This window comes from Lates calcarifer, linkage group LG17 (assembly GCF_001640805.2).
Source record: "Lates calcarifer isolate ASB-BC8 linkage group LG17, TLL_Latcal_v3, whole genome shotgun sequence".
Taxonomy (NCBI): domain Eukaryota; kingdom Metazoa; phylum Chordata; class Actinopteri; family Centropomidae; genus Lates; species Lates calcarifer.
This window is the reverse complement of record NC_066849.1, coordinates 34,966-52,170: the sequence shown is the minus strand read 5'-3', so window position 1 is coordinate 52,170 and position 17,205 is coordinate 34,966. Positions and strand designations below refer to the sequence as shown.

Below are 17,205 nucleotides of genomic sequence, written 5' to 3'. Positions count from 1 at the left end.
ATACATTGTTCTTAAATCAAACTACAGTCACACAGAAGTACAACTTTTCCTCCTCATTAAGAACATGTTATGTGCTGAAATTATATTATGGATAAAAGACCAAGTCTTTACACTGTGATTTATCATCTACCAGCATGATGATGTTTTTATGATAATTCTGTCAATTCTTCTGGATCTACAAACCAACAGCATCAACATCTGTTGAGTCCTCTGCAGCCTGCTGTTGACTCACATCACTCACTCCTACACTGGTGCTGGATAGTGCTGTGTGAGAAGAAACAAAGATGGTGTGAAATACAGAGTCTCCAGTTCACTGACTGTTTGGAACAAACTTTATTGAAACTGTCAACCAGGACAGGTGCAACCTGACAAGCTGAATGTTTTTCACAAGAAAAGTATGTTGAGAGTCTCCAACAGTTAATATGCCAGTTTGTGTTTTACAATCCTCAGCTACATGACATATTAACCTGTTATCTAAAATAATAATAATAAGAAGAAGAATAAAAATCTGGATACCAGCTTTAATCCATGACCACAACATCAAGGAGTTTTATAGATGATTTTCTAGCTGTTGGAGCAGAATTCAGGTGTGATCTGATTTTTACGTTTAAACTGTAGCCATAGAGCCAGTGGGAGTCACATCTGAGCACTGCTCCCTGTTGAACAGATCACACATCACTGATGACTGATTCTCCTCTTTCTTGTTACTGCAGGTATATACAACCTCTGAGAGGCATAAACTAACACAGTTACAAGCCAACAAAGTCAAATGACTGTTTATTGTTTAACAAAATAGCAAAGATATAAGAACATTAACATCTGGCAATGACAGACAGATAGTGACAGGTGGACTGCAGAAACTACAGCCTTGGAATCTCATACAATCTACCAGCGATAGACCATCAGCACTCTGAGAAGTGCTGAATCAGGTAATGCTCCTATGCCACTACAAATCCACACACACACCTTGTAGGAACCCTAAGCAGAACCCTAAGTTAATAGAAGTAAGCCAGGGTGTGTCTGTGTTTGTGTTTTTTGGTGGTTGTAAAGGGATGGATGCCTCTGGCTGGCTCATGCAGAATGTGGACGGCTGATGATGAGTCTTGATCTAAAAGTCCTCAAAGCACCACTTGATACAGAAAGATCACTGTTGCAAAATGGCCAACCTCCTTACAATATTTACAAAAATATAAAATGTAAATAAAAATACAAACTAATTCTGTTTTTAAAAGTATTCTTGTTAAGAAGGGAGGGCTGAGGTGTTTGAAGGTTTGCTGGAAAACTGGCTGTCTCTTGATGGTGTTGTCCTCTGGACTGAGCAGGCACTACTGCCTCTACTTATCTGTCTTCTGTTTCTTGGTTTCAACTTCATCCTGGGATCAAGAAAGAACATGGTGAGAAGTGCCATCTCAGGAAAATATAACACTAGAAACCACAGTAGAAACCAACCATCATCTACCTCTTCAGAGGCGCAGAGAACTGCGAGCTAAAAAAAAAAAAAACTTTACACTGTGTGAAGTGGGCTGTGCTGTGTGAAGGTGGATCTAGGTGGTGCTGGATGCTGGGCTACACGTGAACCTCAACAAACTACAGCTCAGCTGCTCTTCAGTGCAGTGGAGCTGAATGAAATTTAGTTTGTGGTTCTCACAGCAGTGAGAGCAACATTTAAATGCGACATTTGACATTTATAAAATCATCATTGTATCATAAGTGACAGTCACATCACTGTAATTTTTGCATCTAAATACAATGAATTTGATTGTTAGCACAAAGCAGTGTATATGCCATTGACTACCATGTAATATTTTTTGTCCACTGTCAGAGGTTTTTAAGGCTCTATATATAGAGCAGAAACTGTTAATTGCACAACAGTGCCTGGGAGTGATTTCAGACATGGCCCCTGTTACACTGAATGACCCACAGCACACACACTCTTTTCAGCTGAGTGACCCTCTACTAAGAAAACGCTTCTAAGATATTTGGCTTGTGTTCTGTAGATTATCCAAGATATCTATCTAATCTAACTTGTGAGTACCTCAAGCTATATTCCATTTAGCACCATTGTACTGTCATGGAGACAGATGTGTACTTCTTAGGTCCCTGCTCTTTTTACAACTGAAGAGACGTATGTATGGCAACTCTTCCTCACCTCTTCATCATCATCATCCTCAGCTACTCTCTTCCCTGTTGGCCCATCAAAGTCATCTTCTTCATCATCCTCTTCATCACCTGAATACACAAAGATAATCAAAATGACGATGGATAAACTCAGGCCAAGTTTTTTCGTTTAGTTTTGTTTCTCTCCTCATTCATCATTTCTGTTTTCCTCAATATGAACTTGAACGTGACTATAAGAGCATGATAATTCATTAACCTTTTCACAAGGTGACCAATGTGAAATACTGTGAGGATGGTGGTGCTGGTTGGGGAAGCACTGAGCAGCTGCCTCAGACAGTCAGGTGGCACTCACTATACTGATCAATGATGGAGCCGCCTTTCAGGTTTGTCTCCTCAGTCTACTACTTAGAGGTGTGATCTGGGTTTATGTGAGGGTGTGTGTGATTTTAACTAATGCACATGTTAAATAACATGTAAATACAGGCAGTGCAATGTCAGTGGCAGCAGGTTACTGTGACGGGGGATGAACGCTGTATTGAAGCAGCTGCTGAATGGTTTTTTGTTCATTCTGATGGACTGTACTATATCTTACTAAACAGAAGGGGGGATAATGAGCAATGAATGAATGAGGGATACTGACTTTATGATAGAAGATGGACACAAAGAAAGAATATAAGTGAATATAAGTGAGATATTTATAAGAAAGAATATAAGTGCTGCAATTACAGAGTACAAAACGATCAGTCATTAAATACTGTAACTTGATCACACTTTTGTGCAACAAAATGACACCGCTCCGTCATCTGCACTCACTGTTCATACTGAGTCTCCAATGTGAACACTTTGAAGCACATAATGATTCTGTGGTTTAGCTGTGAGGTGTCTGGACCTACAGCTGCAAACATGGTCTGTGTAAATAGCACCAAACAGGGATCAGTCTGACACTACTTTGTCTCATTATAGACTGTTTTTTTTCCAAGCACACACATATCATAGATTTTAATTTCTGTATTATATGATTTGTATTCTATATTATTTACTGCATATGTTATATTTCCATATCAAATATCCAATATCATCTAGCCTTGTTTTCCTCCCAGGGATTACTCACTAAAACCGAAAATGTTCTCAAAGTTTAAATTATTTGTTAAAGCGACAACAGGAACTTGCACTTTAGTTTAACTTTCCAAATAGTCAGAGTAGGTAACTGCCTAACAGCTACTGAATTGAATTACATTTAAATAAACTTACTTTAATGTGGCTTTCACTCCCAGTCACAGTAACTCATGTCAGTAGCATCTCAAGGACATTATACAGTTGTACAGTCTGTCCAGCAGGTGGCAGGACAGTCATTGCATTAAATAAATATGTGTTTCAGTGAAATCTCCTCCTTGGTGATCCACTAAATGTATACATGTGTTTAATTAAAAGTCATAGCACAGGCTTTATATGTTTATATTACACAGAACACAATTTTATTCTAACAAAATGTAGCCTTCTTAGTGCATGTAAGAAATACGTTTTGTGAATAGTGATATTCTGAATACTGACTTCTGTTCAGTTGCTTGATGTGTCCCAAAGAAACATTTCATTGGAACCAGGTGTACACTTGCATTCTATTTCATTAATTTAGAGGAAATAATTTCCAGCAACACCAGTTACTTTAATTAATTAAAGAAAATGCTTTGTAACTAAAATCCTGTACTGTTTAACATGCATGGTCATATTAATGGTAATTATTATCTTCTTCAGAGTGAGGACTGGACTGGGCTTCTATACTGAAGCTCCAAGTCAGTAGCAACCAGTTTCTGCTAACCATGTGAAATAGGTTTTGTATAAGAGCTGCTACAGTGTCAAAGTATTATTTGAATGCATGTTTTAAATATGCAGTCGCTTTCACAAATATATACAGTACCAGTCAAAAGTTAGGACACACATTCTAATTCAATGGTTTTTCTTTGTTTTTATTATTTTCTACATCGTCGATTAAAACTGAAGACATCAAAACTATGAATGGAACACATATGGAATTATGTAGTATTATGTAGTAATCAAAAAGTGTAAACCAAAATATGTTCATACTTTAGATTCTTCAGATCATGAGTATCACTGAATGGTTTCAGTTAACAGGTGTCTATCAATTAATCTGTGGAATTTCTTGCCTTCTTAATGTGAGACCATCAGTTGTGTTGTGCAGAGGTAGTGTTGGTAAACAGTTCTATACAGTGAATAGCCCTATTCAGCTACTGTTCCAATCCATATTATGGCAACAACCAGTCAACTAAGCAAGAGAAACGACTGTCCATCATTACTTTAAGACATGAAGGTCAGTCAGTGCAGAAAATTTCAGGAACTTTGAATGTATCCTTAAGTACAGTCGCCATCAAACACTGTGATGAAGCTGGCTCATATGAGGACCGGCCCAGGAGAGACCAAGAGTTAGCTCTGCTACAGAGGATCAGTTCATTAGAGTTACCAGCCTCACAGAAACATAAGGAATGGACATTAGACCAGTGGAAATCTGTAATCTGCGTCAGATGACCTGGCCCACTCACCTGACCTAAACCCAACTGAGATGGTTTGGGATGAGTTGGACCACAGAGTGAGGACAAAGCAGCCAACAAGTGCTCAGCATCTCTGGGAACTCCTTCAAGACTGTTGGAAAACCACTGCAGGTGACTACCTCATGAATAAATGTGTATATATGTAATATACACACACACACAAATAGCATTAGATGTGCACTGGCTGGGTTTCATGACCCTACACTCTTCTTGTTGTTTCTTCATCCTTTTTTGCTCAGCATAGTGTGAAGACACCTACCCTCTCCATCCTCCTCCTCCTCTTCTTCTCCCACGTCCTCCTCGTCCTCCTCTACTTCATTGCCCTGCTCGCCATTCTCCTCATCCTGACAGGGTGAGACAGTTATACAGTATTCATCACCGGCAGAGAGACAAAGATCATCTGTGTTCTGGAAGGTGAGAGAGAAATAAGAGGAGCTGTTCTTACAGTTTTGCCGTTGGCAGCAGCATCCTCTCCGTTCTCTGTCTCTTCAGTCTGTTTCTTCTCCTTCAGCTCCTAAAAGCAAACATAGTCTTAGACACACATCCAGTTTTATGAATCTAGTGCTGCGTAAAGATCACAAGGACAAAATGACTTAATGACCAAACCTGACAATACATGACAATCTTTATGTTTTCAGATTAACATAATTGATAAGTGTGGAAGGTCAGTGTTCAGCTTTCTGTGTCAAATGCTGTGCAAAATGTTTTCACACCTCAGGGGTTTTCTCAGCTGTGGATTGTCTGTGTGCATTTTTTCTATCTCATGTTCTTGGCTCTGTGGTCAAACGCTAGAAGATTAAATAGTTACTCAAAGTGAAAATGTGAAATTGTGTAATGTTTTATTTTTTATACATTCATTTCTATTGATATGTTTGACCTGAAGCATTTGGGGGGAAAAGTGTGTCAATGTACAAAATGAAAGATGTCCTCTCAGAAATGCTAAATATTCCCATGGAAATTCACTCAGTATGGAGAGTTTTCTTTTCATGCATCTCTCGCTATAAACCACACAGACAAAGCTCAGAAGTGCAGTTGGTGCTAGTTACAGTTGGAAAATAGGAACTTGACAACAACAACAAACAACAACAAAGTACTAGTGTGGTTTGGCACTACATGCAGTCCTCAGAGCGGGATTTGTGTCCTGCTAAAAAAGGAGGGAAACTCTCAAAGATGCTTCCTCCTCCATCCTCCTCAACCTCAGGGAGCTGGCCTGCAAGTTGCCTTTTACAGTCAAGTGGTAGTTTAGAGCTCACTCCTCCTATTGGTCAGTTTTTTTTATGAGTCCCTCCCACCTCGTCCTGACTGGCTGAAACCTCACACCGTCTGTCACTGCTGCAGTTGAGACCAGAGACGCAGGAGTGTAAAGACTTCGACTCCCAGCAGCACAGAGGCTGATTATTCTCTGTAAGCTAATCATGTCGGGTGCTAAAGCAAGTAAATGTTTTTCTTCAGTTGAAGTTCCCCAAACAACCTCAGCAGTACTAGCCCTCAATGTATGTGCCACCCGAACAACACTATAACTAATATATCGTAGTCTACTACACATCAGTGTTATAATATCATGCTGCTGTATCATGACGTGCTTCCAGGACATCCTTGACGCTATCTCCAGTGTCCTCTGGACCGTGTAGTCCATGGGTGTAGTCACATTTCCCACACATACAGTAGGCCACCGTAATTACCTCGTCATACAGCAGAACACACACAATATCAGTCCAAATGTTCTCGTTGTGAGTGAATAGCAGTCATCAGTCATTCTAACTTCATTTAAATGTCTGTGAGGCTGTCACAGAATTATGAACATCCTGTTGCTGATCTTTGCTCTTTGCCGCCAGACTCTCAGCGCTGCTATGGCCTTTTTTTTAGGCAGAGATGTCTGTGTCCCTCGCGCCCCCCCGCGGCTTGCAGTCGAACCGAGCGCTGCGCGCGGCTCAGAGAGACAGACACGATCTGCCCCTCGCGTACCAGCTGCTAAAGGTAACGGGAGAAGAGAACGGGTGTGTGTGTGTGTGTGGTACATACATATAACTATTAAGCTATACTGTTAAGCTTTGTTCTTAAATGTCACTCGCTCACTCGTTATTGAAAGGGGCTTTTTCCAAGTGACGACAGCACAGAAACAAAACTGAGGGCTAGCGGAAATCAATATAGCCGCCTCGGCATCCCGCACTCACAATAAGCAGCAGGTACAGGAGGGGACGGCGGAGTTAAACCCTTATCAAAGAAAACAATGATGACAAGGGCGAGACGGGGAGGAGCGGCACTCTACCTGGTGACATACCGCACCTCCACAGTTTTAACAAAAACACGACGAAACACGGAACCGTGCGCGCCCCCGCCGATTAATCGAAGCTCTTCGCCGGCACTCAGAAGGAGCTCGAGATGAATAAACTAAGATTGTTGTTCAATCACGTCACCGATTAGTGTTCACCAACAACCTGGCCAGACTAAGCTGGATAGTGTAGTTATTAGTCATGTATAATAGGCTCTGTATTCGTAGCCCAAGTTCACCATACAGTTCTGTCAAACTCCGAACAAAAGAACTCCCTCCAAATACAGTAGCAAATTAATATGCAATTTCAATTTTGCATGTGACTCAAATATCAGCAGTCATCGCTTTATCGATACTAGTATTTCAATTTTAAAAAAAAACCAAGCAAACAGCAGCTGTTAAAACAAGACCTATAGCCTACACAGTTTTACATTCAAACGCTGAGTGGGCGGTAGCGTAGTGAAATGATCAAAGTCTTTATTCCATTAAATCGCTGCATGGTTCTAAATGCTTCAGAGGAGGAACAAATGAACAGTCAATTAGATCTGATTTACTTATTCAACTGGCAAATCTTTCAGTGAGTTTGATGACAGCACGAGCACGAACTGCAGTCTACAGAGAGCAACCTGGATGGAGCAACTATGGAGTCCCTAAATCTAGTTTGTAAAATGACAGATAGGCATGCTATAATCTCCTCGTGTCGGACTCCGTGTAGATTCAACGAGGAGGCAGTGCAGACTTAAAGCCAGAGAGGAAGCCGATTTATTTTAGATTTTCTTAACCGGTGCCTTGACCAGCCTGTCTTCACTCCCCATCCATTCTCACAGCTGCTTTACCTAGACACAACAAGGGATTCCAACAGCACGGAGTTTAATGTCAATTTACTACATTTAGAGGAAATATTTTTGGACAGCATTAACTAAACTGAGAGTCTTCTTTTATGTCGACACTGTGCTTAAAATAGGCAAATTACTAATACAGTTACAAATGGAGGCAGGAGTTAGAAAAAGCATTGTGTCCTCATCTCTTCTCTTGTCCTTACCTTGGCGCTCAGTTCTCCGCTGCTTTCTACTCTACTGTCCGCCATGTTAGTTATACAAGAAGAAATTAATATCCAGTCAGAAAATAGCTAAATTCAAAAACAGACTTATCCTCCTTCAGCCAGTTAGCGTGTAGGAAAGACGCTGTGTTGCCAGCGGCGTGTCTACCAGCTCAAGTCCTGCCTTTATTCAACGGGGGGGAGGCGAAAGGTGTCTGGAAGTACACTGTGATTGGTCGATTAGCTTTGAAAATATTCAGCCTGCAATTGGCCAGAGGAAAACAATAGACAACCCTTTCTTTTGTGTGTGTGTGTGTGTGTGTGTGTGTGTGTGTGTGTGTGTGTTTTATCTCTACACACACTTTTACTGTCGCTTTTTGATAAACATACACAGACACAGGTGCACAGTATAAATGTCTTACATGCCTTGTGTTGTTAACATATACCTGCGCGCACTGTGTAGCTTTAATCCCTTAATAAGTTATGCAGTCCAGACCAACCACAGCAAGCACCTGCTGTATCTGCTGCTGAATGTGGTACTGCTACTAAAACCACTGCTGCGGCTCACCGTACAGCTGAGTTTAAAAGTAAAGTCACTGAAGCATTAACTATAGGCTGCATGTTAGTGTAGCTGGCCCTGCTGTAAATAGCATCTAGCTTAGCTCTTACAATGCTGATTCAATCAGTGCATAACTTTTTGAGTTTACTATATGCTTTGGACTAAGAGAGAAATCTTTATTACAGTCAGTCAAGAAGCAAAAAGTTTTCATAGTGCATTCATCCATCCATTATCTATACCACTTATCCTTTGAGGGTCATAGGGTGCTGGAGCCTATGACACTGGGTAAGAGGCGGGGAACACCCTGTACAGATCACCAGTCTATCACAGCGCTGGAAAAAACAACCATTCACACTCACATTACAGAGTAGAATCACTTCAGTAAAATGCAAATACTTCAAAATTAATGGAAAAAAAAACAAATTTTCCAAGCATCATACTTGAGTGTAATGTACTTTATTCAAGTACAAACCAGTAAGTGATACCCACAATACCCACTGCTACTGTAAATATTCCAGTTAGCCATCTGCTGGTACTTCTGTTACTACTCCTATTCTTATTGAAGTATTGCTGTTGCTACCACTACTACTACTGTAGCAGATATTGCTCTATCTCTATATCTACCGTCAAATGGCTCAACTACCACTGGTGCCATGACTGTTGGTTACCCCAGGTTATGTAGGCTACAAAGTAAAATATGTGGTTAACCTTTTTTTTCTCTTCATTGGCCTGTCCATTTGGATTGTTTGTGTAGGTGTTTGTCTGTGGATGTTTTTTTGTTTAATTTCAGCATTTAGACATAAAGATAGACAGAATGAGACAGAGTCACATAGAAACAGAGAGAAACAGAGAGGGACAGAGAGAGGGACAGAGGAGGAGAGAGAGCACCAGATATGGATGGAGGGAGACAGGGAGGGAGAAAGAGGGACACAGGGAGGCAGACTGGGGATGAGTGATGGGTGAGAGAGGAAGCAGGGAAAGGAAAAAAAAATAAGAGGAGGAGAAATGGGCAGTAGGGGTTGAAAAAAGAAAAGGGGGAGGGGTGTGCATGGACGTGTATGGAAAGATATTTAAATCATGTTAATGTCAAAATGTTCTGTGTAGAATACATAAAGATTTAAAACATAAACATCAGCAGTGTTTTATCCACTGATTTACTGTTCTTAAGTTTCATTATCTGTTACATCCACATTCTTCTACACAAAACTAGATAATAAACACTGATTATTATCTGATTAAATACAAATACAAAGCTTCATTTGAAAAAGGAAGGAAACACTGAGAGAAAGAAACTGTCATTGAGATTTCCTCTGTATTCTGCATCAGAAGATTTGAAAGAGTGCAACCAGCGCTGTTTTTGTCCCTCACCAATATGGCTGCCTTTAGAGTCCATGTGGCGTAGCGATTGTTGAACATTTCAACTGATTGGTTAGTGAACTGGAGTGAACATAAAGCTGACGCTTTGCGCCCACTGAGTGGTTGATACAGCTGTCAATCAGCCAGAGCAGGCTCGTGAAAGTGGGTGGGGTGTTTGGCTGTAGGTAATGGCAGGAGCGAATTAGGGGCAGAATGGACTGGCAGTCAAAGCAGGACTGAAATCCTCACGATACAGGCCACATTTTTAACATACGCTAAACTAAACTGAAAAAATAAATGCATTTGTTCGAAGATGGTCTCTGGTGTCAGATGTCAGTGTCCTCCTTGAGCTTTGTCCTCTTGTGTACTGACTTCTGACCTTTCCAGTTGATGCCACAAACAGTTTTGGCTTGGTACTCAGAGAAAGATGTCTGTTCAGTGTTCCTGTGACAATTAACTTTCTAATGAGCAAATGTATTTTCATTTACTTTATGCAGCAGTTACCTACACTGCTATTGTCTGCATACTGTTTATACTGGCACATTTGCACACTTGGTTTATATGATTTTGTGTTTTATCTAACTATTGGTTTTATACTTAGCTTTCACTGAGTCTCTTACTGTTGTTGCAAAGAACTATGTACTTCCTTTATGTGCCTCTGTGTGTCATTCATTTTGTTGTTTCATGATGTCTTTAGGGTGATTTTAGGCCACATTCAGACTGAGTACTGCGTGAATGGAGGTGGTCCCCTTGGTGCGGCAGAGGTCCAAACTCAGGGGGCTTTAGCAAAACAACACAGGGTGAAACATTTTTAACATCACTTAACTTGTGCTTCAGTGTGCACTGTGCTGGCCAATCAAATACAAGCAAGCACATGCATTTCTGGTCAGTTACTTTGTAACATAAATTGAGCATTTCTGCTGGTTACCTGGTGTGGTGAGAGATAAAATAGTTACCACATCAATAACTTTCCAGAGTTTCTAATTCTGTTTGTTAGTATTAAATTGTTGTGAAGTGTCTTGGTGTTTAATAATCTCTGAACACATAATTTGTTACTACAACTAGCCTTCCTGGATTGTATTTTGTTGTCTCATTGGTACCTTAAACCACAGCCCCACAATACAGGTTTGTGCTGACTCCCTGTAGACATCTAACTGTAGATGACTGAAGAATATATAAGGGAGTCCTATTCAAATGCCTTTATTGTTTCCTGTTGATTTAATAGTGTTGATCCTGGTGTGCAGGTGGGGTGTAATACTCATCATCCACTTCTTGAATCCATTTGCACTGGGGAGTTACTGCACCTCCTTTTCTCTCTCTCTCTCTCTCTCTCAAACATGTTGTGCTATGTGTAGGAGAGTCCATAGCACTGATCTGTAATGCAATAGTGCTTCATATAAGACAGAGATATTTCTTGCACATACTTTTCCTCATGCCACATTCACATTATATTGTTAAACAATAATTATGAGCAGTAAGGAAACCAATTCTGCCTCTGACTTGTAATTGTGTATTGGTGACATGGGGAATTTCTGACACAGATGTGTCTCCTATTTGGTGAAGAGATCAACAGAGCTGTCAACCAACTATTAGCAGAATGGCTGCCACCACTGGCTGTTACATCAAAATAAAAGCCAGTATTAACACTAATACCATCAATTTCAGCTCATTTTAGAGGAACAAAGTATATTTATCAGACCATTTGCTTTTAAGAAAAACCTCATTTACCTTCTTGTGTGCATCAGTGTATAAATGTGTGTGTGTTAGAGAGCACTTACTTGCATGTATAGAAAAAGCGCTGTCTGTCTTTTCTGACTAGCAAAGCGTTATATAAGTACAGTCCATTTACCATTTACCATTCTTTTTCTTCTTCTAATCATCTTATCAATATTATTACTGTTAATCACGTTAGTAAGTACAGTAGTTAGTAAGTTTTGTAGATTTGGAATTTTGTAACTTTTTTGTAACTTTATTTATTTTATTTTATTTTTATTTATTTTTTTTTATTTTTTTGTACTTTAGAGGTTGGGGTACATGAGCCTAAGATTCTGCAGTATGGTTACAGAATGATGTAACACAGTCCTACCACCTAAGTACTCATTAATGAAAAAAAATCACAAAACGTCACAAATGTTTAAAGGTCTACTTGTCTACTTAATCACAGTTTACTGTAGGATCATTTCAACTGCATTATATGTAGTTCTACAGTTCTCGACAGCAGGGGGCAGTAGTGGATCGCTGGTGGACAGACTCACTGAAGCGATCGCTCAGAGTGCAAAGGAATATACAGATCAGCCATAACATTATGACCACTGGTGGATGAAGTGAACAACATTGATCTTGTTATAACACAATGTTCTGCTGAGGAACCTTTGGTCCTGACACTCATTTGGATGTTACTTTGTCACGTACCACCCACCTAAACACTGCCACAAACCAAGCACACACCCCTCCAATGGCAACAGCACTCCAGCAACACTTTCTTAAAGCAGAGCTGCTCAAACATATTTAAATTGCTTTACTACTTGCTTAGCCTTGTTGTACTCTTGGTATGCACTGAGGAGCTGTATTGAGCAGGAAAACAATGTTACAAAGAATAAATATATGTTCAGAACATGGTATGGTCTTGGATCAGGATCAGGAGCAGAACACTGTGGTGACGACATCCCTTCTTTGACTTTTCAACATAAAATATTTGAAAGTGACTTTTGCTTAAAGGCCCCTGAGCCCTTGGGCCCCAGGACCTATTTGGTAGTCCAACCAGAGCACTATGTTCATCAACACGGGCGGGGCATAAACACCTCCCGTCATTCAAACCATACTTGGCTAAATGTGGATTTGGGATCATTCTTGGGCCATGACTTATGATGCTTAACAAATCCACAAAAACACAAGGACAGGAAAGAAAACAGATCACAAAAGATCTTTTATCATCTAATTTCAGTATAATAGCTTATGTGTTACTCATCCAGCTGACACTGAGTAACATTATCATTCACTTGTCATGTTTGTGTCCAGTTGATGATTTTAAGTCCAATAGTCATCCTCCTTTTAGCTTTCTTTGGTCTACACCAGCATTCAATTTATGGGAAGCCAAAGGGGACTTCTGTTGCAAACAACACAAGAGTTCTAATCTTGCAGTTTCTAATGTTGGAATGAACGACAGCCTCAACAAGTAATTACCTGTGGTCTGCATTTTTAAACACGTGCAACTCTGCACTGGATCTTTATCACTTTCAAGTGTGTTGATTTGTGTGCTTATCTGTAATTGTGTGTGGTCACACAGCTCAGCTCCTGTCTAACACAGGGTGCTGAGAAGGTGTAACACAACATGATGCATCAATGAAGAGGCTAAAAAGTGCTTTCTTTTTTACTTTATGTTTTTAGTGACAGGAAATGAGGGACAGAGAAATTCATTTGGGTCCCCACCTGGACTTTGACACTAAATATCTGTCTCTCTGTTTTCTGTTTGTTTTAAAGGAAAATGAAATTTCAAACTTTGCAACTTTGACTTGGACTGAAAAACACAATTCTGTTAAAAGGTACGGTGATAAAGGTAATAAAGGAGCGTGGCCACTGGTTTCCTCCTCCTGTCTGATAGATCTCACACTCCCTCCCTCCAATGTTTTCCTGTCAACAAAGGTTGTCTCCCTCTTCCTCCATCACAGGGTAGACTGCAGGCAGCTGTTTGAAATGGTGGAGAGAGGATGAGAGTGGTATCACTCCAGAGAGGCTGCAGAGAAAACCAGGAGTGGAGTCCAAAGTGGAACTGGATTCACTGGACAGGTTTTCATGAGAAGAGGCAGTGATCATGTCAGTAACTGCAGCTGTGTGTTAGAACAAATTTATTTACAACTTTACTTTGAATATTGATTGATTGTGATTCTTTTAATAAGAAAACACAGACTGAAAGCAAATGGAAGCTTTTCTACTTGTCACCCACAGAGGTTTGTTGTTTTCCCATTGAAATCTAGTCAAACAGGTTTGTATGACACTTGAATAGTTAAAAGGATGAAATGACATGTCACAGGTCTGATGATGTGTTTATGGAACTTAAAATAATAAGATGACAATTGGCATGCCCAATAAACTGTAGAACAGAATCTCAGCCATCACATAGTCAGTCAAAGTCAGTTAGCCCCTTTTCCCACTGTACACAAACAGAGATGTTAAAGGTGCTGGAACTATGAACAACGTACAAGGAATGGCTGTGCACAGCTATGGTATAGTATCATGGTGCCTTAAACTGAAACCAGACTGAAACCAAAAGCTGTGCTCATCCACTATATTTGGTTACTATAAAGCAGATCAGTGTGGAAACTGATGATGAAGATGATGAAGAACTTCTTTCAGCATTTATCATGACAGTGACAAATTCTGTTTACCAGGCAATACGAGTGTAGACATAAAAGGTTTTTGATGCAGTGATTCCATTTATCATCAATACAAAATGCTGAAAGAGTTTTTCATCAGTTTGTTCTGATCTCTTCAACAAAAGCAGCACATGGATAATTGAATTTTCACTTTGTGAATTGTGTTTCCCAGCTCTTGCTCATGTTAAGCATGTGCTTATATTAAATGTTCTATACCTCAGGCAAGGTTTGATGTTGAATCTACACTTTCTGCAAACACAATTTCAGGAGTCTATACTCCAGTGCACATCAAATGCCTTTTTGTTAAAGAAACCTTTTTCCAAAGTTTGACAGGACTAAGTGCGTGTGTCTTGTCATTTTATTTAGACATCTAAATAATCTTATGTATATGTAAAATGTGTGTACCGTATGAATTTTGAGTCTGTCAAGGAGAAGAATCAGATACATATCTAGTTGTTTGCTTGCAATCATGTAACTTTGAGCATGAGGCCTGCTTCTCCTGCAGAATGTACAGAAATGTTGAGGGCAGTGAGTATGAGCAGACATACATGTCACTTCAAACTGAATTTAAATCATTTCTATTGGAATTTGAAATGTTCAACTTGAATAATTGCACTGAATTTGAATCACATAATTAGATGTTTTATTGTTTAAGTTGCATTGAACAACTGAATCTGATTAGCATTAGTCTGGATTTTAATTTCAATAATCTTGAAACTGTATGTGACATCATCAAATTGTTTTCATTTGTTCTGACACTGTATTTGATCCTTACTGAAAATTCAACTCTCTATATATATACTTCCACATTCAGTTCTAACAATTCAGATTCACTCATAATTCAAGTTCAATAATTGCAATTCAATTTCAGTTTACTGAGACACTCATTCAATCAATGAGGAAGAGCAATCGGGTTTAAATTCACACAACTCTTGTTCATGTTTTCCTCTGGACATGGTACTCTTTGGCTACATGAAGCGGCAAAATTATGAAATCAAGACTGGTTTTTCTTAATTGTAATGACAACACTGATGCTAGGTGTGTAGTTTGACAGTAAATTAAAATTAAAATCCAATAGTATTCAAGGATGTTAGTATGACTGGATGTTTGTATCACTTAGTTTAGCAACACATAAAAGTAAAATAGACAAGGGAAGGTGAACGCTTCTGTTGTGTTGGATTATCAAGTGCAGGACATGGCTATTTCCCGGAGGCAGTACATAGCAGTGCACGTTTGATATGTACTGAATTTGTTTAAGTATTGAAATGATTAGTTTGTTTGTTCTGACTTAGCACTAGCTGCCACACATCACTTTGTGCCAGTGTAATGTGTGTGACTTCATAGCTCTGTGTCAGTGGCGTCACATATTTAACATCCTTTTATGTCAGTTTTAGTTTCACGTGCACTGGTTTGTACATGAAGAACAGGATGCTGCACCTGTCTGCATCCTCAGTTGGGTATTTAAACATCCATTGTCTGGTTAACATGAATTTGGACTTTTATTGTGAGTAATGTGTGATGTGTGTAAATACATTGGGCACTATGTAAATAAAACTGGATTGAAGTGAATTGAGTTGAATTGTCTGAGCAGGACAAATGAACAAAAAGAAGCTTTTTTTTTTTTTTTTTTTTAAAAGGCATTAATTGGAGCTACTTTATTGGCCACACTGCACACTGACAGTTTATGTGTTAGCACAATAAGTGTGAAATATAAAGTGACACAAAAACTGTGAGAAAGTGGGATGTGAAAATATTTGTACAGATATTTATATATGTGACAGATCAATGATGGAAACTCAATACACACCACAACTTATTGAATGGCTTGATGAGTATGAAAGTGATACGAATCAGGTGCCAGAGCCTTCAGTCACCAGGTGTTCACACGACCAAACACAGAGGGGAGGTTTGCTGAACCTTCACCGCCATCTTAAAACACCCGATGAAAGAATATCTCTGGGATAGAATGCTGCTCATCCTTCAAGCAGAGTTCCTTATACTTAAGAGGATCTGTGAGCTGTTCACTGTCCTTGTGTAATTTGTTCATAAACAGTCTTATGCTACATTCATTTATTTTTGACAATATGTGTGTTAATGTTGGGCATGTAGAACAACTACCGGGCATATTTTTTCAAACAGCCTACATTCAAACAACAATAAAGCACCAACCTTATGAACCAACAAATGTAATTTATTCTCAGCACAACTGCTTGAGAGATGTCTGCTTAGACGTGTCGGAGTCGCGCTAAATGTTAATATGCGCTAGAGCTATCGTTCAAACATTTTCGATACAGATACGTTGATTTCGATAACGGCTCCTGAACAATACTTTTTTCGACACTAATGTTATTAAATCAATTCTAACAAAGAAAATGACATTACATATTATGGTACAAATCTGGAGTTTTATTTTTCAGCTTTGGCATTTTTCCACTGAAAGCAGCTTTCCAACATAAAAAATATACAACAAATAATTTTCAGTGCAAAAGAACAAGTGACAGTCAGTGTCTAATGCTCACTGCTGCAGACTAAGCACCTTTAAATCTTCCTGCAGTTGAACACGGAGCAACTTTCTGCTCGTAAATTGTTTCCGTGCACGTTCCAATGCTTCATCAAATTGGTTGTGTTGCCTTAGCAACGATGTCCTTTTTACTAATATTACATCACGTACTATTGACATCATTCTAATGGAACCTTTGACTTTGGTCGCATTTTTGAACCGCTTCAACACACACACACACACACACACACACACACACACACACACACATACACTGTAGTTCACAACACAGATACACCTGAACCGTCTGTGGGCGTAACCAGGTAAGTATTCTCCCTACATGCCTCTACCGTGTGTAACGTTACAGCCAATCACCGGCAGCATTATCAGACCTCAATCACGTGATTAACTCCTTGGTATCGAA

At 39.5% G+C, this 17,205-nt stretch overlaps 1 protein-coding gene and 1 long non-coding RNA gene across 2 annotated transcripts; one reads left to right on the top strand and one right to left on the bottom strand.

Moving 5' to 3' along the window:
• Positions 1-314: 314 nt before the first annotated feature.
• LOC108900701 (prothymosin alpha-A) lies at positions 315-8,192 on the bottom strand. Its single transcript, XM_018701879.2, has 5 exons — positions 7,997-8,192; positions 5,128-5,196; positions 4,942-5,026; positions 2,150-2,229; positions 315-1,373 (listed from the first exon to the last, which is right to left on the bottom strand). Exons 1-5 carry the CDS (start codon positions 8,039-8,041, stop codon positions 1,335-1,337), a joined length of 318 nt encoding a protein of 105 aa, XP_018557395.1. The 5' UTR covers positions 8,042-8,192; the 3' UTR covers positions 315-1,334.
• LOC108900702 (uncharacterized) lies at positions 5,206-16,961 on the top strand. Its single transcript, XR_001963783.2, has 3 exons — positions 5,206-6,659; positions 13,389-13,450; positions 13,577-16,961. It is a non-coding gene; the product is annotated as an uncharacterized LOC108900702 (long non-coding RNA).
• The last annotated feature ends 244 nt before the right edge of the window (positions 16,962-17,205 follow it).

Bases quoted from the DNA above. Each gene is read 5' to 3' on its own strand.
- LOC108900701 (XM_018701879.2), bottom strand. From the start codon at position 8,041: ATGGCGGACAGTAGAGTAGAAAGCAGCGGAGAACTGAGCGCCAAG. The intron at 5,197-7,996 runs GTAAGGACAAGA...GTTTGCTTTTAG, and splicing joins GCGGAGAACTGAGCGCCAAG to GAGCTGAAGGAGAAGAAACA. The intron at 1,374-2,149 runs GTGAGGAAGAGT...TCTTGATCCCAG, and splicing joins AGGATGATGATGATGAAGAG to GATGAAGTTGAAACCAAGAA.